Raw genomic sequence first — 26,569 nt, forward strand, 5'->3', positions numbered from 1 at the left:
GTGGCAGACCACTGTGCCCAACATGCTGTATGCTCTTTGCCCTTGACTTTGGTGAAAGAGGTCATGTTTGGCAAGAAACATTCATGGGCTTTCATTGTGGTTAGGAGCGTGGACATCCCCATTGCATTCCTCCAGGTAGTCACTGTACGTACCCAGAAGGACGGGAGCTTCCTGGAGGTGCTTCTGATCAATAAGAACACCATATTCCTCTGTCCTTTTTCTAGATGAAAAACTTCAGTCCCCATATTGCTGGAGAATGAGGGAAACAGCTGGGCTATGACTCTCCCTTCAGTGCTTTTCTGAAGTGTTATGCTTCAGCTGCTTGAGCCTTTGCCAAGAGCTGGCTCCTTAATGGAGCAGAACTGTTTCTTAGCCTGCCTGCCCATGGCAGGGCTGGAGTGGAGGGGGTTTTGCAAGAGTGCTGGGCCTGTAAGGCTGTCCACATTGTCAGGTTTGATGCCTGAGGGTATGCAGCAGGCACCTGACAGACCTGGAAAGAGGCTGCGGCTACACCCCTTGACGGAGCCTTCTCACCCCATTGTACCACCAGTCACTAAACGAAACCCCAGCCCACACAGGAGTCAGCAGGAGTTTCACCACCAGATAAGGGCAGATCAACCATTGCTCCTCATAAATCGAGCTTTCTTTCCAGAACCAAGAAAATCAGTAAACCTGGACTGCTGGGGTGACATTTTTACCTAGCCCTCTGGTAGAAGGGTGCCAAAGCTTGATGCTGGGCAAGGCAGAGCTTAGCCTAGGCTGGTTAGATGGGACCTAGTTTCCCACTTACTGTTTCCGCAGGCACCAGCTTACCTTTCTCATGTTGCTTTAAGTGATTTCTGTCCTGCTTTCCGCTACCCCAGATGCTTTTCTTGTCATCTTCACTCCCAGGTGCAGCTCTCCGCTTCTCAGCAGGAATGCAGCCACATAAAGGGTCAGTGCAGCTTCAGAGGCAACCCAGGGGGCAGAAACCTGAGAGGTGCTGAGCCACAGGGCAGGCTGGGCCTGGGGATGCTCCCAGGGCCTCTGGCTGGGAAGGAGGTAGCCAGAAGCTTCACAAGGTGGATTGGCTGCCTGCAGGCCAGGCTTTGGCGGGGAGGAAGCTGTGTAGGGGAATGGAGCAATCGTACATTTGCAGAATTGTTAGAGGATTTTCCTAGCCACACAGCTTATGTTCATAGAGCAAAACTAACGTGGTCAGACTTGGACAGGGAGCTGACCATGTGCAACGAGTTGGCCTGTGCGAGCTCTCTGCTCTGATCCTTTCATCAACGACCACCCTAAATTTGTAAAGGGCTCCTTTCCTCCCTTGGCACCCTTTATGCGCACGCTTGATGCCTAGTGCGCGGGGTTTTGATGGATTGGGTTTTCTGTGTAGCCTTAAGGACTGCAATTACTCAAGCTCATGACACAACTTGTTGGAGATTTTTGTGTTACACAGTACTGCGGGACCCAACTCCACGAGCTGCCTTACTCCCTTCAGAGGTGGCTTGGTCTGATTTTTAGGGATACCGAGCACTTGTGTCTTCTGCCCCAGCTCCACGAGCTGCCTTACTCCTTGCAGAGGTGGCTTGGTCTGATTTTTAGGGGTATTGAACACTCGTGTCTCCCAGGCTTTTGAAGAGCATCATTAGGGTGGCTCATACCTTTGAACAGCATTTACACCGTGCGCTGCAGCGGTGCCTGGTCCCATGCAGCACATCCCAAATAATTTGCTGTGTGCTGCCGCTTTTTTCTTCCGTGCAGCAGTAGCCCTGGAGAGAAGAACCCCCCACGCTGCCGCGATGATCCGGAGATGCGGAGGGGGGGGGGGGGGGGGGGGGGGCGATCTCCCACCCGTGCTGGACCAGGACTCGTCACCCGGGCCCGTGCAGCATCCCTACGGATGCAGCGGGTCGGCGGGGAAAGGGGGTGGTGGTGGTGTGGGGGGGCACCCCCCGTTCTCGCGGGGAGGGAGGGGGGGTGGGCTGTGCCGCCGGTTGGCGGGACGGGACGCACGGTGCGGTGCGGGGGGGGGGGTGCCAGCCGCAGCCCGGCGGGTTGCGGGGGCGGCTCGGGGCCGCCAGGCTGCGCTCTCGGGCCGGCGGCCGCACCCGCCGCCCTCCCCGGGCTCCCGGGGCTTGGGGCACGGCGGAGCCTCGCCGCGAGCGGGCGGTCCCGGGACGGCGCCGGTCCCACCATCATCATCATCATCACCAGCGGCACCTGCGGCTGCGGGGGGAAGGAAGGGCTCGGTGGCCCGAGCTAAGCCCCTCGCCCCGGCCCGGCATGACGCGGCGGCGCCCCGGAGGAGGCGGGAGGTGGGTGCCGGTAGCCCTGGCCGCGCTCCTGGCCCTGCGAGGTGAGTGCCGCACGGGTGGAGCGGGGACCGGTCCCCACGGACGGGGCATCGGCGTGGGGACGGTAGCGGGGATGGGGCGGGCGGGGGTTCCCCCGCCCGCCCCATCCCCGCTACCGTCCCCACGCCGATGCCCCGTCCACCGAGCCGGTGGGGAAGTTTTCGTTGCGGTCCCACCGGGGATGCTCGGAAATGCGGCGGCAGGCGAGTGCTTTTGCAGGCAGGCGTGGGGAAGGAGCGCTGCTCCGCTCGGCTCCTCTTGCTGCCTCCCCTGCACCATCCCCCTTACTATTATTATAAATATATATATATATTTATTTATTTGTTTTTCTTATGGTGCTGTCAAACTCGCTTTAAACCGGGCTTCACGTTAGGCTCGGCTGTCTGGGCCTAGCCCCTTGCTAAGCTCACCTGGGTGGAAAACTCTGGGCTATTCTTTAGGCCCTGAGGTAGCAGGGAACTTTCTGCAGAGATGCTGACAGGCTGCTCGGAGCCCTCCGTGTCCCCCTGGCCTCTTCCTCCCAGCCTCACAGCAGGCTCCTTCAGCTCTAAGTGCCTTTCCCTGGGGATATGGAGAGAGCCAAACCTCTCCATCACCTCCTGCCCCCAAAAGCCCTTCTGAAATAAGGTGTGTAGCCTGGCCCTCTGTGCGGAGAGGGAACAAACTGCATGTGACAGATGCTACTCACATCACTTTAGTGCATTGCTGGGGAGCACCAGGAGGTGCTGCGATAAGGGCAACAGAGGAAACTACAAAGTACGAGATGTTCAGACTCATCTGTTGATCAGGCGCTAATTACTTCTTTTAAGTAATGCCAAACTTCAGAGCAGGCCTGCTCAGTTGTGTTTTACTGAGGTCTACAAGGTAATTTTCTGAAGGTCTGCTCACTTATGCAGAGGTCCACTAAGCAGCTCTGTGGAGGGTCTGCTCTGCAGTGAGCAGGGCACAGCTCTGCTGAGCCGGCTGGGCACTGCTGTGGACCACCTTCGCTACTGGGGAGCTGGGAAACCTGCTGGGAGTGATCCTCCCTCAGGGGAGTGGGAGGACAGTAAGAAATGATGGGATCTCCCACAAGAATACCTGAGATGTCTCAGCAAGGTCTGGATGAAACTTCCTCGCAGTCTGGATCTGGGATGGAGTCAGCTGCTTGGGTGGCTGTGCCTGGCTCTCGCTGTCCTGCCAGGCGCAGCAGGCCGTTCCCTGCGCCTCAGGACCCACTGAGAAACGAGTCTTGCGATGGACAGGATGAACTTTTCACAAACACTTCAGCCCCAAAAGCACCCTGAGTCCTCCTCTCAGAAAACATTTGGGAGCCTGAGTCGCATGCATTAACTGGAGATTGCACCTGCTGACTTCAGAGGGATGAATTATGGAAAAGAAAAAGAAGTTTATTAGCATTTAATTGAAAGAATTAATCTCAGCTGTTTCACACTTCATGCTGTTTGTTTACTTTTTGTAGTTTTCCTGGTTTGGAAATGAGTTCAATAACTTTCAGGTTCTCGATGCCATAATTTTTTGTCTGCAGGCATTGCAAAGGTGTAACTGCCTAGAAAGTTACTGTGCCTACTGCAGTTAGAGGCATGTAAGTGATGAAGTGTTTCTGTTGATGTGATATCTCTGTGAAAACACATAACAGTAATCAGATCTAAGGTTAAAATTAAAGGGGCATTTAATTATCTCTTTAGGCAAAAAGATTGACTCCATATTTAATTTTCTTTTTTCAGTTGAGGGCATGTGGGGACGATGACAGTGGAGACAACTAGGCACAGAAACACGCCTTTCCATGAAATATTTATCTGCTTTTTCTTGAACTTTCCTTTAAGGTTTAAAGATCACCTGTCTCTCAGGCCTGTTTTTGTTTTTGTTTTCTTTTTGCCTTAGGAAGAGTCTTTAGAAGGCGGTGGTAGATGAAAATAGCTGTGGCACATGGTTACTTCTGTGTTACACAGCATGGCCATGTTTTTGGTGGTTCTTGAATTTGAGAAGAAAACCCTGATAAAGTAAGGAACAGACATACCCTCATGAAAGCTGAAATAAAATCAGAAGAGTTTTTCCCTAAACAACATTTGCAGAGGATCACTAAATGTATTTCTGCTCTGGGTTGCCAAGTCTGGTTAGGAAGAGTGATTTTTTTTTTCTTCCTTTTTGAGGCTTGAGGTTTGGTTTAGAGGATAGATGAGAAAAATGATGGGGTCGTATGCAAAGTGATACTTAAATGAAAGGTGAAAGGTTTAAAAATGAAAGGATCAGAAACTGTAAGAGTGTATAATCAGAATAAATACTTAATGCTGAACAAATGAAAAGTGGTGGGGAGTAAATGTCCCTGGAGGTCATTCCATCATTCTCACACTTTATGCCTATGATAAAATACAGTCAGACTTCGTAGTGAGATGTCAATCAAATATTATAGTCACTTTTTCTTATGTTATTTTGAAATCTGTAGAATAGCAATGATTCTTTTTAACTGGAGCTAGATGACCGCTTTCCCTGGGCCTATAATACCCATGTTTAATGCTGCTGGGGTGAGGGCATCATCTGTGGTTTCCCTCAAAAGTATTATAAACATAATAACTTTTGCGGAAATAATATTTTTCAGGCTCCCTAGAGAAGTTTAGGGAAAGATAGGAGGGAATTATGTTTAGAGCTTTGAAACCAAACCTGTGATTGCAAACCAATCCTGCTACATAGCCAGAAATAGCATACTGCAAATTGTCAAATGTGTTAGAAATCACACGTTGGGTATAGCTAAACTGCGGAACCAACTTTTTTTTTTTTTTTTTTTTTTTTTTAAACTGGATGGTGTTTGGATCCTGTGACGTAGTATCGCAACAAGTGAGATGCTGGTGTGTTACAGTCTGTCACCGCTGGATCTTGCAAGATCAGGGGAGGGGAGGGGTGTGTGCGTGCCTGGCAGTACTGCGTCAATGCAACAGCAGGTCTGCAACTTTTCACACAACTTTTCTGGTCCTCACCCTCCTGCCAGTCTGAGGTTATCGCAGCTGCAACTGAGTGTTTAAGTTGTGGCCTTGCAGCATCCTCGTGCTAGCCCACCTAGCCCACCTGTCCTTCCCAGCCCTGCACCAGCTCTGCAGCCCTAGCAGGAGAGGACTGTGGCTGTCTCTTGCTCTTCCATGATTATGCATTAATTTATTTTTTGGAACAGATTGCCATTTGTGTCAAGCTGTGTGGTTTTGTGACGTGTAGATCATTTTGCTTGTGACCTGACCTTGGTCCCCGTGGTAGGCATGGATGCGTTAATCACTTTTTGCGTCTCTGAAGTGGGTGTGCTTCCCTTATTTTGGAAATGAATTCTTTATCTCTGTTTCTTCAGTGTTCCCCAAACCCCAATTTTTTTGTGTAAGATTCCCTTCTCTGAGGGATCTCAGAGTGCCTCGAGAACAGCTATATTTAGCTGCTCAGTAGTAATATGGATATACCAAGTATGGTATAAACAACTCATTAAGAAACTTCAAAATCATTTTTCCTGCCTTTGCTGGGGAGATGTGTTTTTATTATTATACCAATAGTACAGATGGAGAAAACGAGGCTCAGAGAGGTTTCGTGACCTGCTGAAGGTCAGCAGATGCTGGTAGTAGTCTTGAGTGTCTTGGTCCAAACTGTAACCTCAAGAGAATGCTTAACTTTATGCAGCAGGTTAAGCAATCCTGTAATGGTACTCTTTAGAGATGTTCACTACTAAATTGTGGTGAGTCATCTATATTTAGCAGGATGCTACTATCATTGTGCTTTTTAAGTAAAGTGCTTTTAACACAGTTTATTCTAAGGAGAAGTGCATGCACTGAAAATCTGTTCTTTGTAGTTTTCTCCTTGTGGAGCATTAACGCTGTCTTCCCTTTTGTAAATGTTCAGAGAGAAATTTAGCTCCTGGTTGTTTAACAGACAGTAGTGTAACAAAGACAGTTCCCTGTTTAATACTACCTTGTGTTTGCACAGTCATTTACGAGCATTAACTAATTGAGAGTCTCCAAACTTACTTTGTGAGGGCAGTCAGTTTGATTTATAGCCTGGAAAGCTGAAGTGTACAGAGGTGAAATGCTTTGCTTGCTGTCAGGTAGGGCATCTGCCCAGCCTCTCCTTTAGAGAAGCCACCGTTACAGGGCTCCTAGTCATATGCCACCCCACTTTTCTCTCACAAACATTTCATGTCTTCGCATCAGGGAGAAAACACATTATTAATTATGCACGGTGAACTGTTGTGAGGGTTTTTTTTCCTTACATGCTTACATCTCTTTGGTTTTGGAGGTCGCTTGTGTCCATTCTGGCTTCTGCCTTTTTTGTTTATTGCTTGAGCTGGGCTGAGGACAAATGCTCTGTTTCATCAGGATTGAGGAATTTGGCTTCATTCTGAACGGAAATAGAAGTGAAATGCTTTGATGGTTTTAAAAGGAAATTTTTGAGAGAAATTCCATCTTAGGACAACCAATACTTTGTTTCTTTGTGTTATTATAATGCAAGAAAATACCCTAAGCAAAAAGATATTTTCATGTGAAAAGTCAAAACTTTTCATCCCAAAGGTGCTTAAGTTGGATGCTCCTGTATTTCTGACAATTTTACCCTCTTTTTCTTTTGAAACACAGTTATGATCTTACAAAACATCCTGCATTTGATAGGGTTTGTTTTAGTGGATGTATCTACAGTGAAAGCCTTAGTGCCTGCTATTTTCTATTTCTACAGGACGTTTAAGAACAACAGTGATAAAAACCAACTTGCAGCAATTGGTGGTATCTGCGCACAGTCTCTATCTATTATTTTTGCCATCCTGACACATGTATGCAAACACCCTGTACACGTACGTGGCATTGTCCGTGTCCTTGAACGCTGTTTGCACCAGCAGAACCAGATACGGCATGTGAACTAAGACAAGTTGCTATTTAAGAAATACAGCCCCTTTGTTAATCTGTGTTTTCCCTTCTGGAGCAGTCACTGGAGAAGTCAGAACAGGACTAGCAGATCGAGCTCCAGCTCGTATTGCTCGTGCATGTGCAGAGCCACAGCTCTCCTCCTGGCAGCACAGCAGTCCTTATGCATTTGCATATCTGCATGAAGTTAATTTGAAGTGTAATTTTGGTATTAGATTGATCAGATTGCTTACTTGAGGATAAAAACTCGTGCGTTTTTTCCTCACATCCTCACGAGTCAGCCTAGTGATGAGAACAGGAGCTAGATTGTGTTTCACAAGCATCAGCAGGAGAAAGCCGATGTCTGAACTCCACTTGGTTACGTCTGGGCTTCAGTTTTACTCAAAGTGCTGAAGGCAGGGCTGTCATTTTGGTGGGGGACATGACACACTGTTTACAACGTGTGTTGCATTTCTGCAGTGGCCAGTCTAAGCAGCGCTGGCTCAGGTCAGGCTGCTGGTCTGCAGTGGTGTGGCTGGCGCTGGATGGCTTCAATGGGGGGTGCCACACGCCAACCCCCCCCCCCCCCCCCCCCCCCCAGCGAGCAATTGGTACCAAACGTGAGTCTGGTGCCATGTCAGTGCTACAGGTTGCCCTAGGATGAGGTAGGTGTATGTATTGTTCTGGACTTCAAAGCCTCCTCAATCCAATTTTCTCATGATTTCTCTTAATGTCCACATTCCACTTCCTTGCTGTAAAATGAACTAAGTCGTACATACTCCTCCTACCAACGCACAGCAACTAAAATGTCCATTTTGCCCCCTTTCCCCAGGGAAGCCCCCTCCGCGTGCAAAGCAGCAGGCGCAGAACTTCCCCCCTTGCCAGGAGCGGGGTTGAGCTGGGGTAACCGAGTCCCCTTTTGCAGCCTCTTCAGTTGTTGGGGGGGGTTGGTGTGAGCCCCGCTGGGCACCCAGACCTCCACCTCCCAGCCGGCTCGGGCTGCAGGGGGGATGTCCAGGCACAGCTCATCCCCTGCCTGGCGTATTAATGGCATCTGCCAGGAGCAAGGGGGTTGGTATACCCTCTCTGCGTGCCCACTGGGGAGATTACTTCCTAATCCTCATTAATTAGAAGTTGGCTAATGCCTGCAAGCATGAGGGTGTAGTGCTGCTATGCTTTTTTTCTTTCCCTTTTATATTTTTTTTTTTCATTCTACCTGACATCTCTGTGGATGTTCCCAGTATCCTTACACATGCACAGGCCTCTGATTTCTTCTGAGGTCTTGACTTTACGATAACACGGGCTAATCATTCCTAGCAATTAATTATGGTCTGTGTTTAGAATAAGCAGAAAATGTAAAAGCAGAAATGGAAAGGAAAATCATACTAGTTTCCTTATGTCCGGTCACGTTTCCCACTCTTCAGTTGTATCGAAAAACCTTTTGTCTTTCTCTTAAAAAACCAAACGAGAAACATAGAGACACCTGTTTCACTTCTCCATAGCCATTTGATAATTTCTTCCTACCTAACTCCTCTCCAAATTACATTGTCCCAGCTTTAACTGTGCTTGACCAGTAAGCGTTACAGACTGGTGAATAATGAAACCTTTCTGTGCCTTCTGTATTCTTAGGTGTGCCAGCCAGGAGTAACCACAGCCATTCTAGCTGAGGGTGCACTGTCAGTGTTCACAGTGGCATTTTAATACTTCCAGCATCCTTTTCAGCCTCTGCCTTTAAGCATCCTAACAGCTTGCTTGCTTTTTTGACCACCGTTGTACGTTGAACAGATGTTTTCATTGAGCCGTTCACAGTGATACCAAGATATTTTCCTCAAGTGATTGCATTTGAATTAGAGCCCCATGGTATACAAGTGGTTCAGATTATTCTCTCAAGTTCTTATTACTGTCCGTTTGGTAATGTTGAATTTCATCTTGCACTGTGCTGCCCACTTGCCGAGCTTTGTCAGATCCCTTGGAAGTCTGTCTCAATCTTCTTTTGTCTCAGCCAGTCCAAATCACTTTGCCAGCTCCCCGTCTCTCTTCCAGATATTAAGGAATAGATTAAACCACCCCAGAGCTGGTATGAAACCTGGGGGTAATCCCTTGTAATCGCGGCCAGAGCAAGAGCAGGGGGAGAGGGACACCCGCGCCTCCAAGCCTGGGCACCAAGCGGTGGGGCAGCAGCTCTGGACTCAGCCTGAACCCGAGTGGCACGAACCCCACCAGGGGGGAGGCAAGGGGGGAGGTTTCCCACCCCGAGCAAGCAGGGGACAGGGCTGGCACCAAACTGGCATCCTACCCAGGACGGTTTCGCAGGTGCACTTTGAAGTGACTGAAAATTCATCACTTAATCCTGTCGTTTTCCTTCCAAAAACTGGGTGGATTGAAGGGCCACAGTTCCTCTGAGCAGAGGTCGAGCTGGTTTGTCTCCTGATGCGTGCTTGTAGGGGCTTAGGAAATTTGACCAGTTTAACCGATCCCTGCTGCAGCTTCCAGGTTAGCCTGTACCCTCCCTTCGGGAAAGCCTGGCTACCTTCGAGCACCACCTGACTTAGCCAGAGCTTGCTTGTCTTTGCCAGCAAGCGCAGCCACTTGAGAAATGTCATTCTCCTGCTGCTTGGCACTTCTGGACTTGTCTTTTGAACATACTGAAATGATTGGTTTTTGACTTTTGCAATTTGGCCTTCAATTTTGTTCGCAGCCTTCCTAGCTACCATCTGTATGAAGCAACTGCTTAGACTGATTTCTTTTGTTTGACCATACAAAGTACTTTCTTGCTTCTCAGGAGTTTTTTGTTCAGGGGCACCAAGTACCTTTTCAGTGACCATGCTGAGATTGCTTCAACACACCACCATACAGAGTATAACAACTTTAATTCCCCTGACTTTGGAGTTAGGCTGTTTTGACTATATTTGCTTGCAATTGTCTCTACCATTTAAGAGGCACGGTGCGAAGTTCTGGTGCTGTTTTTCTCACAGGGAAGTTGAATTTCATTATGTAGCAGTCAGCGTTACTTTGTGACTCAGGTTGCTCTTTGCATCAGTTGCAGCGTTTTAGCTTCTGAGTGCCCTGGGACTGGCTGTACCAAGCCCTACCCACGCTCTTGAGGATGCTGCACATTTGTAACCTGCGGTGACACTTAGCTAATTCCTGCACGTGTTGCTGAAGTCACTACTTTTTGCTGTTTTCTTTGACTTTGTTGTTCCTTTGCTTTCACTCCACGCTGCGCAGTAGGTATTCCATTCCTGATCAGAAGGCCATTGGTAAATCCAGGTTACTGCTATTAGTGAGATCTGATTTTTCAGTTAATTTTTCTCCCTTTTCAATCTTGGCTGTCTAGATGGGATCTGTGCGTGACTCATCTTGCAGTCTGATGCCTCTGCCTTTTTGCTCACACTGGATTTCCAGGCAGGGCATTAGTCTGTGATGAGTTCCCATGGACTATGAGATATGTTGGATGCTTTAGCTGTTGGTTAGCATGGCTATTTCATCCCTTTCCTGCACTATATAAAATGGTTATTGCATCATATGGTAGGAAATGGTTCAGTGCAGGCTTCAGCATCAAACCTGAAGTGCTCCTTGGAGCCTTTTGCTCCAGCTTCACACTGCCTGCTCCGACTTGTGTTCCCGTGTCGCCTATCAGCTTCAGCTGCACCCTGCGAGAATTTCGGTTTTGCAGTGATATCTAAGAAAATACAGTCCTGCTTCTTGGTTGAAAGGTCCCTGGGTGCTCTTGCAGGGAAAGCTCTGGGTCCCCCTGGCACCTGGGCATCGCACCCTCTGCCACCTCTCACTGCCTGTGCCAGGGAGGGAGCACTGAAGCTCCTTGAGACCCTGGGGGGGGGGGGTGGGGGTGGGGGGCAGACCCTGTTGTTTTGCTGAAGCCCTGTGAGAGAGAGAAGGTCCTGGAGGGCTTCTGCAGGTTGATGCTGGGCTCGTGTGGCCACTGGGCTGTTTCCATAGCTGACCATGTGCTTGAACTTTGCTGTCTGATGGGGTTTGATGTCTGAACGCCTCCGTTGGTTGTGGAGCTGCTAGGCTGCCAGCCTGCTTTGGCTTTCTGGCTGTGTGTTGGGAGCTAGTGGCTCAGAGAGGTTGAGAGGACCTTGGCTACTTGGCAGAGGGACAGAATAGCCTCAGTCTGTCTGCAGAATGGTCATGTCCTTGGCTTGTCAAGGGCAGCCCTTCCTTTTGCCCCTGAAACAGCTGGTGTGCCCTGGGCCCCTGTTCCGGGGCTCATCTGCACTCACCGCCTGCACTCAGCACCTCCCTCTCCTGCGCTGAAAATGCCTTGGACGCAGAGCATAGCCTTGTGTTTCTCAGCTGCATGGAGTTGCAGCAAGGCTGCGTTTTGCTTATTCTTTGGGGAATGATCCATTTTAGTTCTTCAGCAGCTTTTTTTTGCATATTCTCATCGGTTCTTGCTGCTCTCGTCCCTCTTCCCACTGGCTGATTTTTTTTTTCCTTTTTTTTTGGTAAAACTGCATTTTGGCTGCCACACTGACAACAGTTGTCTGTTTATCCACAGAATGAATAGGTACAATGCGGGCAGGCTTCCTCCACCCACCCTGCCCCCCCTCCTCCAGCCTTCTTGCACCCCCCACCCCCCACCCTGTCCCCTCATCACCCTCCCTGGGAGCTCCAGCCCTGAGCCAGAGGGCTGGAGGGGAGCGCTGCAGGTAAAGGGGGGGGGGGCACTGAAGCATCCCACTGCCACCGGCTTGTGTTGCATCCTAATTGCAAATAGCCTTTCCGGCATCAGCAGTTTGTGGGAATAATTGACAGGAGGTGCCGGCGAGGTGCTGAGTCAGAGCAAGGTGTGCTTGCCAAGTCACTGCAGCAGAAGGAGCCCGCTCGCCTTGCGTGGAGGGAAGCCAATGGACGGTGGGTTTCCCAGCTGCCTTTTGGGCCTCTTTCTTTCCTTCTGAGGCTGCAATTCATCAGCAGTGATGCTATGCATGTAAGGGAGAAACCAGGTGCTGCAGGGTGGGGGAAGTTCTTTTTTTTTTTTTTTTTTTTTTAAAGACTGTGACCAGTGGGGATTAGGAGATGTGGGCTCCGTTCCCACCTGCTGCCACTGGGTCTCTGTGCTGCCATTTCCATGCTCTGAGCAGGTAGAAGGGCTAGAAAACACAAGTTGGGTGTCAGGGACAAGTAAGTGGCTCTAGTGACAGATTATTATCCCTTGGTTGGGGAAAAGGAGCACATGACACCACAGCCAGGCAAGGGAGATAGCTTAGCAAGCCAAAAAAGCTGCAAAATAAAATGACTTAAAAGGTGTTTTGTCTTGTCCTTCCTGAGGGTTGCTTCTGCTGCAGTGTCCTACCATTTGTTTAGGGGGTTGAAATGAGTTGTTTGACATGCAGGGAGATGAGTCCTTGTCCTATATGCATCTAAAACCTGATGGACCTCCAGGTCAGCCTTGTGAGAACTTTGCCATTTACTCCTGGCCTTCCTGGGTGTGGCTAGCATCAGTGTTTGTACCACAGCTGAATCTGTCCCAGAGATCTGCATCCTTTCCTTGCACCAGGGTGACTGCATCAGTCTGTCTTTCTCCCCCTCTCTAGCACAGGACACCATTTTCCTGCTTTGGACAGAAGTCGGTAATCATTTGCACAGTGATCTAAATATATGTGTGTCTGATGTGTGCTGCATTTTTAGGAGGTGTATATTATTTTTGCTTTGAGTAACCACTGTATAGAAGGAGGTAGGGAGCACAAAGAAGGAGGCCCACATACTTTTTAGAACCTTTCATATCTGTGCTGCGCACCACCCCACCCACGTTTTTATGCTAATCTTTGTATAATCTTTCTCTTCACTGACTTAGGTAACAGCCACGTTCTCTAGATCATCGTGCAGCTGATGGGAAAACTGAGGCGCAGCGATGGGAAGTGCCTTGCTCACAGTCATGCAGGATTCCCGTGGCCAAGATGGGGCTAGAGCCTGCATCTCCAGATTGCCAGCCCGTGCCTCCTCCACGGGAGTGTGCTGCCTGCCCACTGATTTAGTCAGTGGCCTGCGAATCCTTTCCCTCCTGAGTTTTCATGGCAGTGGCTCCTGGATGGTTATTGATTTTTGAGTCTTTAAAGAAAATCTGCAGTGACTAAATTGAATGTGGTTCTTCTCTCCTCCTTGCCTGGGCCACCTCCACAATGAAAGCCATGGACGGCACCCCGGAGAGGTGGCCCTGGGGGCACAGGGCAGGGCATCACACGCGCGCGTGTGTGTGTATGTGTGTGTGTGTGATGTCTGTCCTTCTTGTCTCCAGCTTGCTGCCTGCTCACGTACTGGGTGCAGGCTGTGACGCTGGTGGCAACCTTCAACCACCTGTGGCTTGAGGAGGTGTTGGAGAAAGCCTTGCCCCGCCGGGTTCTGCTGCGAGGTCAGCCAGGGATAGCTTAGTGCTCAGGCTCGGCTTGAGGGGCCCGCAACAGTCCACTGCATGGCTGCCCTGCCTTCGGCTTGTGTTCAGTTCCCCACATCTGTAAATCAAGGGTCTAGAGAGAAGCAGTGAAAAAAGATGTAGCAACAAAAATGCAAGGTGATTTCATAGTTGCTTCAAGTGTGGGTTTTGCCATGGATGGTGGAAATGTGCGAGCCAGGGCAGTGCTACAGAGAAGAGTGGATCTGGTCCTCCCGCATTTTGAAGAATTGTCTTCATTGCTCAAGGGAACCTTAGTCTCCATCTGGCTGAGTGCTGCCCTTCCTCCCTGCCCCTCTACCCTTGCTGCAGCTTCACTCTGGAAATAATAATAAAAAAATAATAGAGCATTGTCTGTTACAATTGGGATTTTATGAGGTACCTATGGGAATTAAACACTCAGTTCCCTCAGGCTTCCTTTAAACAGCCTAGCTGACATGAATTGATGTTGAAAATAAGCAAGGAGAGGAAGCAGTCCTGTCAGCAGTGCGTGTTTGATGTAGCAACCGCCGTGGTAAAGCTTATTTAGCTGTTAAGGTTTGTGGGTCAGGAGCTGGGAATGGAGCCTTCAAGAGGTCTCTGATGTGAGTGGACCTTATGCCCTTGCCTCCTCGGGCCCTGGGCTGAGGGTCTCTTAAAGCACTCAGAAGTACTGTGGAAACACCAGTGTGTAAACACTGCGCTGTGCTGGGGCTTGAAAAATGCACCTGATGTCTGCTGGGCCAAGGACTAACCCTGCTATGAGCCAGTCCAGGATGGCAAACCTCTGCAAAACCAACTTTCCTTTCATTCCCAGAGAGTGAAAATGTGCATTGATGATGAGGTGTAGGATTTAATCGCAACCTGCTGCCAACAGCAGCGACAGCATTTGCTCTGGAGACAGCTGAGATTATTTTGACACATGCAAGAGCCCTTTCTCACTCTTTTCCTCCATCACCAAATAACCACAGTTGGCATCAGTTTTCCACCGAGAAATTCAGTGACAATCATCATCATTTTAATTAAAAGTAAGCAAATATGGTATAAAAAAATAAAACAACTGCTGAGAGACACCAAACAAGTAGCTGAGTATGGCTGTCACTTAGAACAAGCCAAGACACAAGCAAGATGAAAAAGCTGCCTTCATCCTCGATTATGAGTGAGAACCCTTTCTGGGATTTTGTTTTCATGGCTGAAAAAAGTTGTACACTGTATTTTAAGTCTCTTTCTGGAATGTTTTCCTCTGGCCCTATAGCCAGGGCACAGCTGGCAGCTTGTCCTGCAGCTGCAGGAGGGGAAAAGCGACTCAGGTGGGGATGTTGCTGACCCTGTGAGCTGGTGCAGAGCCAGTGCATCCCAGAGAGCCACTGCCGTCCCCTGCCTGTGACCCCCTCCTAGCTCCCCCTCACCCCTTGGCTCTGTGGCACATGCCTCCTGCATCTCTCACCTTTATGAAAATGTTCGCTGTGTGGCTTGATGGACACACACACAAAAAAAAAAACCCAAAAACAAAACAAAAGAAAAGAAAAAAGTGCCTGCTCCTCACTGTGAATTTATGTGAAATGGACCCAAATTGTGGAAATCTCATTAAATTAGCCAACTGTGTAAGATTTCCATTCATTTTCATTTTGCTCAGAGGACAGCTTGGCTTCTTCTCTCTGATTCAAAGAGTTATTCAGCCTTGGAGCTCAAAATCAAATCACAATCTAAAATCAGACCGGGTCTCCTTAGCTCAGCTTTTAAAACAAAAACGTATTACGCTCAAAGTACATTAAAGATAAAAGGCTGTCTTAATGCAGTAATATAACTGGACAGTCAAAATAAAGCAGCACTGGGAAATGCATAAGTTAATGATGCCTTGTTATGTATCCTGTATCTTTTATGGCATGAATTTTATAGTCTAAGTGGTAGTAAGATTAGAGGTAGGTGAATAATTTATAGCAAATAATTTATTTAATGAATTCCTCTTCCATTTCTATTTGCAAATTGTTTGTGAACATCCTGTGGTTTCTTTGCATTTTACTTATTTGAAATTACTTACTGAATAGCTTCTACAAATAATATTTGACATACCGCATGCTTATGAGCAGGGTGGTTTTTTTCTGTTTCCTTTGCGGGGGAGCAGTATTTCAGCTCCAGGTTTGGTTGCTCGGCTCTGATACACAGCAAAAGTTCATGCCACAGTATTTCAGTGTCCCGACAGCTTAAAGTCATTGTTAGAATTAAACTGTTTCTGAAAGGTCTCAAGAATTAGCTATTACTTTTTTAATGATTATTCAGATTATTTATGTGAATTGGTGAGTTCAAATTTCACTTTTGCGAGCATGTGCTAAAATAGCTTCAAACGTGTTACTTCCTTGTACATTCGCGTCACTAAATTAGAATAGTTGCAGAAATGAACAGGAAGACGTAAGGTCCGCAGTCAGCAGTGTGCCGGCATATGCTTGACTTCAGGCATATTCTTGAGTAGATGCATAAGTGGTAGAGTGGCAAAAGATGAATTTCAGCATATGTTTAAGTGGTTTGCTGAATTAGGGCCCAAAATACAGAACAAAGCAAAATTATCTTTCATGAAAGTGAACGTATGAGATAATTTTGTTTCCTTATCTGTAGTTGTGGGGTAGTGCATTTTGCAGATCGAGGTGGGGGTGATATAAATGCTGCACCAGCCTGCAGTGTTTCTGATTTCATCAAATGCAAGCCAGTTCATCTGAAATTTCCCACACATGTCATTCTCTGCTTTTTCCCCTTAAATATTAGGGGAAATAACATGAAGAACTGGAAAAAATCCCAGCCATTAGTTTTAATTACTACTTTATTTATATCTTAATCTTTCAAGATTTCCTATATTTTGGAATATTTTCCACATGCTTTTATTGGCTACTCATCTCTCAAAAAAAAAGTTAATTTGGAAATATTAGATAATCCTTGAGAAACGTGACCCTCACAGAAAGGAGGGCTTTCTGTGGTTCTGTGAGGAATAGGTATGAGTTACTTTAGTATCTTAAAGGGCTGTTGTAACAATATCAAGTGGGAAAGGTCTACATAGCTCTGTGCATCTTTTGGAGGCTACACGTTGTGGAAAGCAGCTTCTGAAGTGATGTGGTGTACCCTTCAGTTCTGTAGTGCAGGTGGTGTTGGGTTGGCCTGCCTGAAAACTATGGTTAGGTAATTAGTTTTGTGGGTTTGTGAACAAGTGAGACCTCATCTCCTTCCCATTTGTGCCTTCAGGCTGCCCTGTGCGGAGTCTTTTATGTCTAGTAGAGGGTTGAGCGTGGCCTGGTCTTTCCCCCATATCAGTGAGTATCTCACCTGTACCTACCCACCTAACTTCAAGAACCTTATGGGAAGAGAAGTAACATCTCTGAGGACTTTTACTCTTCCGTCAAAGGAGGGATGGGTGCAGGGGCCTCGGGTCCCAGGGAAGCAACTGTTTGTGGGCCACCATGCCCGTGGGCATATTGAGTGCAGTAGCTAGCAGAAGTCCACAGATGGCTCAGGCCAGTGTGGTCTGGAAAGAGAAAAAGCCATCTCTGGGTGGTGGGTGATGTGTGGGAGGCAGCTGCAGAAGTAGGCAGGGACTTTTGGGTGAGGAAGTGTGACTGTTCCTGCTGACTTGCAAGAGCTGAAATGACCTCTTTGGAGCAGAGATTCAAAGGAGTAAGACGATGTTTCTTACGCTGCAGTGATCAGAAATGCATCTGAGCCATGCACTGTACCAAACCCCAGACCAGATATATCACAAGGATAAGCCTGCAAAATGTGGTGATATCCGTCCATCAACACTTTGTATGCAAGCAACTTACACAACGGACATGAGAAGAGGGCTTTTTCTAAAAGGGAAGGGTTTGGGCTTCTGGACGTATTTACTGCCCCTTAAGTGGTGGCCTAGATCCCAGTCTTGCACACATGGAAATCAGCGGGGCAGTTTCAGCTTTGTGGGGTTGGGAAGGTGAGGGAACATTTGTCAGACACAAGAAAGGAGGAATGTAGCCACGCTAGCAGTGTGTGCTGCAGGGGGGATGGGGGAGTCCCTGGACAGGTGTGTTTCCCCATCTATATTCCTATTTATCAATCTGTGCCCCTCACCCACTTCCCCTTCTTCATGTCCTGTCGTGTGATTTCAGCTCCAGGGTTGGAGAAGACCCTGCAAGGAAAAGCTGGCAGTGGAATTACGAATTTTGCACCAGTAGTCTTCTCTCCTCTTTGTAGGGCTTTCAGAACATTAATCGCATAAAATTTATCCAGGCTTACTGCTCATCCCCAGCACCTTTAATGACCCCAGCGATGAACATTGTGAAATTAAAAAGCAATCACCTATACCAAACAAGATAAACAGCAAATGGTCCCAGAAGTCTGCCACGTGTCCTTACACGCTACAGGGGTGCCTTTAGCAGCAAAATAAGTAGCACTGCATTAGGTTTACAGGGGCAATGATGCTATATCCTACAAGGGCTGTGGGCACTCGTATCTATGACAGGAACAGCATCAAGAGACTGCCTGAGGCAATTGCATCCTTGTTATTTTGGGACCAGAGCCTGGCCAGCTCAGGAAGGTGGGAGATCAAAGGGCACTTCTGAATTTAGCTTGGGCTCACTTTCCTAGAGCCTTGGGATGAAAATGGCAGAACAGGTTAGTCTGAAAAGAAGTGTGGCTATGTCTCCATCCAGTGGCTGGTGCCACTGATGACGAGTTGGCATCCCACAGAAATTCAGCTTTCTATGGGGAGATGTCCCAAAAGGAGGATGTGGCAGAGGGGAGGCTGCCTTCCTAAAACTGACTTTTACAGAGATCTAAGATGTGTCTTGTCTTCTGCATTTCGGTGTTGCTCTCTCTTCAGTGCTATAACAGATTTGTTAATAGTAGCAATATAATAATAATAATATAATAATTATTAACTGGTTTACGTTCCCTTGGGAAAGATCCTGGTTGTGCCAACTGGTTCTGCAGGGGCTGCTATGGGGTGGTGCACGGTTTCAGACCTAAATGGCTGTGGCCATACATCAGGCTCTTTGTGTGTCTGTCACAGTCAGCCAGGACAAGTCGAAACAGGCAAAAGGAAAGAAAACAGACAAATTTCTGCATCCACAGCAGCTGGAGTGAACATCAAACAGATGGGCTCTTCCACCCCGATTATCCTAACCTCCTAAATATAGAAATACGGGCTTTTTTTTTTTTTTTTTTTTTTCTCTTCTTCTCCTCTATTTTTTTTTTTTTATAAATTTAAATTACCCGAGGGGGTGGTGTTAGCACACGCTAGGGCAGTGCTAACGAGTGCAAATAGAAGTCATCTGCTGACAGAGTCAGATCACGGCTTGTGCTCATGACTCTTCCCCCCACCCTGCCCACACACCCTTTTTCCATTAGAAGTGTGGGGACTGATAGGGGCTGAAGCAGCCCTGCCTGTGGGGCAGGGGCGTATGTGCATGAACAGGTTTTTATTTCAGATCTAGTCCGTGGTTATGCAGCTATGCAGAGTAAATAAGCACCAAAGAAAAGGGGTAAGAACTGCATGTCCTTGCCTCCTCCTGCAGATGGTTCGGTAAGTAGATGGGGCAGCTGTACTACAAGTCATGGAGGAGCTTGCAGCTCTTCTGGTTATCATTGCACAAGTACGCTGATAGGTGTGGGGTAGAAAGGTGTGGGGTCTGCTTTTATTGTGTCCCCACTCATGTTTTTATACAGTGTGCCTGAACACCCTTGTCCCTTTTGTCTTGCAGTGGCTGACACTAGTAAGGCAGCATTTTGTGTGATTTTTGGATGACTTTGTACTGAGGACTTGGGTAGGGAGACTACTGTTGTTTTTATTTTCCAGTGGGGAAACACAGCACCTTGCCAACACTGTGTTTTCCATTCACCTTCCAGATTTCTTTTGCTTTTTCTTGTCCTGGGACTGCATTTTGTAACTGTTCTCAGGCTTTTTCTCCCTGCCCAGCCATGGGAGCAGGAGGTGGGGGGAGGCAGGAGGAGCTGCTGCCTGAAGAACATGGTAGAGTGGAGTAGACACGTGTCTCACCCCTGCACTCTTGGTTTCTTGCACCATGGTGGGTGCATGCTCCTCGGCCTTGCTCTTACCACCTCTAGCAAGGGAATGACAGGGGCTGGTTTCAAAGGTGCTGGCAGAGAAAAACATTTTATCGGTGCCATGTTACTATTACCACCATTATCATAACCTAAGACATGTAATGAGGATAAAGGTTTGCAGCAAAACTGCACTGACCTGGGGCCCAGCCAAGCAGAACTGTAATGTTTTTCCCTTGTCAGTAAGTACACGGGTGTGTTGTGCTCTGTGGATGTATCTGTGCTACCATCAGTGCAGATATACAAATAGACCATGAATAAGACTTCAGAGACTCCCTGGAACTGAGATTCTTTATCTTATGGGCTGCTCTCCACCTAAGGGTAGCGCATGGTTCATTAAAGCTCCCAGGGCTCATTTTGCTTGTGTGCTCATGCTCTCCTGCAGAAACCCAAACAGTGGCAACCTTAATCCCAGGTGCCAGAGTGCCATACATACCGTTGCCCTCTATAGGATCTGCATCTTCCTTGGAGGTCTCCTAGGTGCAGGAGGGGTCGGCAGCTGTTGGGAGGAGACTGGCTGGGGAAGGTGTGGGGCTTCCGCTGTGGAAGAAGGCCTCGAAGAATAGATTCAGCCAGCAGCTGGCAGGGTGACAGAGCTGTAGGAAATCCTGCCTTGGGGCAGAAGGATGAAGCTGGTGGTTTCCTGAGGGTTGCTGCACCGGGAATTGTTACTCCTGGTCTTTTCAGGGTATGTTTGTTATGCCGAGGTGATGCAGAGTAGTGTTGTCTGGACCGTGAAGCACCCAAATGCTATAGGTACTGGGTAGAAGAGCAAAAGCAGATACATCTGGAAGGTCCCCTGGGAAGCAGCGTGTGCTTGGCATGGCGGGGGTCATTCCAGCAGTAATAAGCCTTACTGGGGCCATGCTCGTGTTTGCAATGTGTCCTCTAGGGCCTGGGTCAGGAGATGGACTTGCAGCCTGGATGTGGCACCAGACCTGAGCTGGCTTCCATGTGTTTGCTTAGGACTGGGGGTAAGCCCTCCCAGACGCCGTCTATAAGGGATGGCAGTGGAGAGACACCGAACTGGCTTTGCAGGAGAGGAGCTTTGGCGCCGTTCATCCACCCTGCTTCACCAGTGGCCGTATCGAACCTGGCTGGCACGGTGCAGGGTCACTCAAGCGTCTCTGTGCACTTGAGTACTCTGGACGGGCAGCAGCTCAGGGGGGCAGGCACACCCGTGTTGGCTCGGTGCGCTGCCTGCTTGGCAGGGATGCCTCTGCTCAGGCGTCGAGCCACTGTGCGCTTGATCTGTCTCTTGCAGCAGCTTCGTTTGCCTCATTCATGCTGTGCAGAGCCGGGGCTAGTCGGCCAGCCGGACCTGCCGCAACCCCACCGCCGTATTTCTGCACCAGTGGCACGGTTAAGATGCAACCTGGTTAGACAGTCTCTGGAGATGATAATAGTATTCTTAGGATTTAAAAAGAAATAATATGGCGATCAAGGAGGCTGGTTGTGGTGCTTGTGCTGCTTGTGTTTAAGGATGCCTGGCGTTTTCAGTTATACTACTCATCTTTTCTTGCCTCAGTTTCACTCTGGGTAAATGGGGTTAACAATCCCCTTGATTCCAATTGTTGCTCCCTGAGTAACTATTATGGTCCTTATTGTTATCCTGTCTTTGCTTTGAGACGCTTAACTGTCTTGCCATGTTTTAAAAAGTGGGCTGAAACTTTCTCATCCCTGAATTCAAGCTCAGACTGACTTTGCATGGAAAACTGTAGCCACCTGTGTCCTATTCGTGAGAATAAGATTAAGGGGGGAAATGGGTTTCTGTGTCTCTGAAAAGGAAACTTTTTTTCTTTTGGATGTTGCTTTTCCACCGTGTCATGCAGCTAGACCTTGAAACACGGCGGAAGGGTGGCCTGTGTGGCACAGGTGTGCTTTCTGCCACGTTTTAGAAAATCTACCTGAATCTGGCTAGGTAAAGAGCCTTTGGAAAATCAAATCTGATTGTCCTGACGTGCGGAATTAGACTCTATAACTCGAAAGTTATAAAGTAGGTATGTTTATTGCGCGCAGATGCACGGGGGATCGCTCCTCCACAAGCGTGCATACCCGAAGTGACGAACCATCCCACATTTATACAATGAAACAAATGAATATTCAATTAACGCCTATACATATTCGTTACCTAAACCCCGCTTCGTATGTTAATTAGCTTATCAGTCCGTTTCCTGGAATGTGGTGGTCTTGCAGGTTTGTAGGTGATTCATGTTCTTGTGACCATCTGATCTTCTCCAGCAAGGAGACTTAGCACTCCCTCCCTCTAGATAGCATTTGAATGTCTCTCATCTTTTCTCGTTCTCTTTTAAATAGCCCCTTTGTTAGAGAAAGAAGGGCAGGCGTCTCCCTGTCTCCCCTTTGTTAGAGGAAGAGGGGCAGGCGTCTCCTCAAAAACTGGAGTTGTGTCCTCAGAGCTGTGTGCCTATGTGACCAGACACCGCACCCATGACTAGTCACCATACCCACATTCCTTGAGCAGACATATACAATCACAGTCGATGTCCATTGTCCCCATTTCACACTATTTCTCCATATCACCTGGTTAGATAGTCTCTGGAGATGATAATAGTATTCTTAGGGTTTAAAAAGAAATAATATGGCGATCAAGGAGGCTGGTTGTGGTGCTTGTGCTGCTTGTGTTTAAGGATGCCTGGCGTTTTCAGTTATACTACTCACCTTTTCTTGCCTCAGTTTCACTCTGGGTAAATGGGGTTAACAATCCCCTTGATTCCAATTGTTGCTCCCTGAGTAACTGTTATGGTCCTTATTGTTATCCTGTCTTTGCTTTGAGACGCTTAACTGTCTTGCCATGTTTTAAAAAGATGGGCTGAAACTTTCTCATCCCTGAATTCAAGCTCAGACTGACTTTGCATGGAAAACTGTAGCCACCTGTGTCCTATTCGTGAGAATAAGATTAAGGGGGAAAATGGGTTTCTGTGTCTCTGAAAAGGAAATTTTTTTTCTTTTGGATGTTGCTTTTCCACCGTGTCATGCAGCTAGACCTCGAAACACGGCGGAAGGGTGGCCTGTGTGGCACAGGTGTGCTTTCTGCCACGTTTTAGAAAATCTACCTGAATCTGGCTAGGTAAAGAGCCTTTGGAAAATCAAATCTGATTGTCCATGCGCTCCGCAGAGGCACTGCAGAATTTAGCGAGGGAAAAGCCCCCGAGTTTTCACCCCCTTGCAGCTGCTCTGTGTGTGGGGGGCTGTGCCTTGTGCTCCCCCGCAGCATGCAGACCACACTGAGCGGGAACTGGGACAAACCCAGCCCTCCCCTGCAGATGCCATGAGCTGGGCTAGGGCTGGTCTCCAGCAATGGGAGCGGGGTATGGGTCCATGTCTCCCTTACCTGCCCGGGGGACTATATCACACTTGGAGGTGGTGGAGGAGCAAGCCACTCTGCTGACGTCCAAGGAGAGAGGGAGCTGCTCAGGGAGGTGACCAAGGCGGGGGGTGTCTGTGGACAAAGCTGTATGGTGAGAGTGGGACTGCACTGAGGGATGGGGGAGAAGGGAGGACGTGGGGCCAAATGGGACTGGATGGAGATGGGGACTTGCTGGGGGCGAGTCATATTGATGGGGTGTCCCCCCAGGCCTTCTCTGCTTCAGGCCGTCCCACTTCAGCCTGTCCTGTGGGAGGCAATGGTCGCACGGAGGGATTGAGGCTGGGAGTGGGGCTGTGCTTTGCGAGGGACCCTGTGGCCTGATGAGCCTTGGAGGAGAGGGGCAGGGTGAGTCTGGGACCAGCTGGGCAAGCAGACCAACATCCCACCCCAGAGGAACTGAAAAACTAGAAGAATTTACTTGTGAAGGGTGTGGGATGCTACACTGCTGAGCACCTAAAAACTTCCACAGGGACGCGTCGATTCTGTCTTCTGGCCGGGACTTGCAGGCAGACCACAGATAAAAGCGGCGGTCACACATTTAGTTTAAAGTCAGTGAAGCAGAGGATTAAATACGTGCTGGGTTTCTGTCTGTCAGGGAGTCGAAAGAAACAGAAACAAACAAAAGTATGTGATATTTTTGTTTGATTTGGTACATGGTCAGCTATATTGTATCAGTGCCAGTGGACATGGGGCACGGTGCTGTTGCTCTTCTGGCAGCCTCTGGGCTGAATACCTGAGCTATGTTGGTACTTGAGTGGTTTGATGGTTTGCTTATAAACGGCTTTGGTGAAGCCTAGTACTTGCACATCGAGGATTAAAAAGGAGGTGAATTAACATAATAATAAGGTAATAACTATAAACAATTGTTATATTAGTAACAATAAGCAACAAACAAATTTTACAAATCCAGAATGCTTAAATTTATCCAAAGTAGATCCCCCCCCCCCCCCCCTTCCATTCTTTCCCTGCAGGTATAATTTATTCCTGAATTTTTTTCTGTCACTTCTGTGCTGAGAACTCACTCGTGTGGTAGTCATCTGTTTGAGGTTTGCTGCTGTCCCATTTAACAGGAGGAGAGTTCTGGTGCATGGGCCATCCAGCAAAACATGTTGTGGAACTTCTGCAGTACAAGTATTTCATCTTCCGTGTTGGCAGTATGGGTAGAGTCTGTTTCTTCTTTCAGGAAGAAAAATGGAAAGGAAAAAGAGAGATATGACTGTAGTGTAAAGTAAATGGCTTCAGCTGATAATTGAGAATGTGGAGAAGCTGGTGGATGTGAAAGGGATGGGCACTGAATTTCCCCAGGAGCTGCAAGTGGTGTGCAGCATGTTCGTTACCCAAGTGGAGGAATTGCACCTGGGGTCTCCAGCAGCAAGGACTGCCAAAAGGGGTGGGTGAGATCACATGTACCATGTTACCTGCACAACTACTCTCTCCCCCAGAGTCTCAGCATCTGGGGAGGAGGAGCCATCGAGTGAGGTGGGGATGCCTCTTACCCTGGCAGCAGTCGAAAGATGCTCTTAAAGCATCAGTGCTCTTCCCTGCTTTTGTTTTTATTCAGAAGAGTGGAAATCGAGGACAAAACAGTCTCTTGGCTGGATGTGATGTGTGTTTGTGGAGGCTGCCTAACCCAGCCTTTTGCAAAGGCAGACAGTGAAACTCCTGCCAGTTCAGTTAGGCCAAATAGACCACGCTTGGGTGCCTAAAGTTGGACACCTACCTTCATACGGAGGCACGGCAGGAACAGTCACCTCTTCTTCAATGTGGTGAGCTGCTTTCTTGGGAGGCTGAGTTTTAGTCCCAAAGCAGGTGCTGAAGATGTTTGGTCCTGCTTAAGACTAGACCTGGGGCCCCTCAAGGGTTGGGGTCCCTTCCTTCATAACCTCAAAAACACTAAGGGGGTCTGATTCATATGGAAATCACTCCCCCTACCTGAGCTGAGGTCCCCGCCATACACTAACTCAGCAGGCTTTTGCTCAGAAGCCCTTGTTCAGAAGCAAGACTGGTGGTGGGGTTTTTCAGGGCTTGGGCAGAGAGCAATTTGTACAAGGGAGCAAACAGGAGAGAGACCGAAGTTCCTGGAGCACCTTCCTCCTGCCTCACATGGGACCTGGGGCTGCAGCGGGTCAGTTGTAAGCAACAGGGGAAGCTGATCAAACATGGTGCTGCTAACAGTTGCTGGCATGCTGTTCTCCCTCCTTCCCTGCTCCTGCTTTTCCATCATGGAGAAAAGGTGCCAAAGCCCGTGAAAATTATGCTGAGATCACCATACCGTATCAGCTGCAATGAGCTGGTCTCCTGCTGTTAAGTGGGGTTTGTAAATACTCCTTGTCGTGGGGGAAGCTGTGGGGTTTGGCTGTCCTCATCTGCTTGCTCCTAAGTCTTTGTGCAGGCAGGTGCAGGTGCAGAAGGGTTTGGGAGATGGCTGTTCGCTGCATGGGCGCTCCTGGGAGCAAGCGAGAAAATTTTCTATTTGGCTTTTCTGGTCCCTGGCTCTCAGATTGTGCCAAGACCCGGCACCCTGTGATCAGGGTTACCAGTCACATGAAGAGATGGTGCGGGCAGGCTCTGTCTCTCAAATGGAAAGGAGTGTTTTTTTTTTTTCCTTAAATCATTCACTAAGTGATTATGAATCTAGAGTGAATCATTTTCAAACTAATTGTGAACCTAGAGTAAGTAAATTTTTAAACCATGTGTTGTGAAGGAATCGCAAGTAGTAAGAGGGCTAAAATGGGCAGAAGGCATTACCTGGAGAGTAACTGAGCCACTTTCTCCTACAAAAATCAATGGCAACAGGAGAGCATCCTCCCGGGCCCTCCGGTCTCCAGGTGTTTCAGCTGTGTGAGTCGCTATTGAAAGTATGAGGGGGACTGGTGCTGTGAGAAACCCACAGAGAGTGGCTCTTAATTCCTAGGGGTGATACGCATCTGGAGGGAGGTTTCATTGCTCTGCAGAACACATTAATCTTTCCCAATGTGGAAGTGCAGCTTTTTAATCAAAGCTATCTCCCTCCCACCTCAGTTAGCCTCGAAAAGATGTATTTCTGTTGTGTCTGTCCATGGCACTTTGTGCTTTATCTTAATGGTTTAGAGAAAGGCTTTCTTACCTGCCGGGGGAGTTTGGAGACTGCCACGTTTCTGGACAAATGGAGCCTTCCCTGTGTTGCTCCATAGTTTTATTTTCATGTATGTTCCTGTTGTCTATTAGGTAGTTAAGAATCAGCAAATGAGGAATGTTGGGAGCAATTAAGAGTGAAGGCAGGCAGGACACGCATGGGTTTAATTTGTTCCTTTGATTCTTGCTTTCTACTCTTCCCTTTTGAATCTTTCCTGTGGATGACATGGGGTTCCTGGCAAGCCCAATTAAAGACCAGAGTTCAGTGTGTTATTTATTTTTTTTTCTTGTGGCCTGTGATCATGTCCTGTAATAGCTGAACTGAATTACTCTGAAACTGCCTCTCTGTTATCCTATTACCAACACCTAAGACAAAAAAAAAACAAACAAA

At 48.2% G+C, this 26,569-nt stretch overlaps 1 protein-coding gene across 1 annotated transcript in view; it reads left to right on the top strand.

The window, feature by feature from the left end:
• Positions 1-2,126: 2,126 nt before the first annotated feature.
• IGSF11 (immunoglobulin superfamily member 11) overlaps positions 2,127-26,569 on the top strand; it is a 160,329-nt gene continuing 135,886 nt past the window's right edge. The window contains exon 1 of the mRNA XM_080392538.1: positions 2,127-2,341. Within this exon, the coding sequence (XP_080248664.1) occupies positions 2,269-2,341 (73 nt within the window). The 5' untranslated portion in view covers positions 2,127-2,268. The remainder of the gene's footprint in view (positions 2,342-26,569) is intronic.

This window comes from Falco punctatus (assembly GCF_963210335.1).
Source record: "Falco punctatus genome assembly, chromosome: 6".
NCBI lineage: Eukaryota > Metazoa > Chordata > Aves > Falconiformes > Falconidae > Falco > Falco punctatus.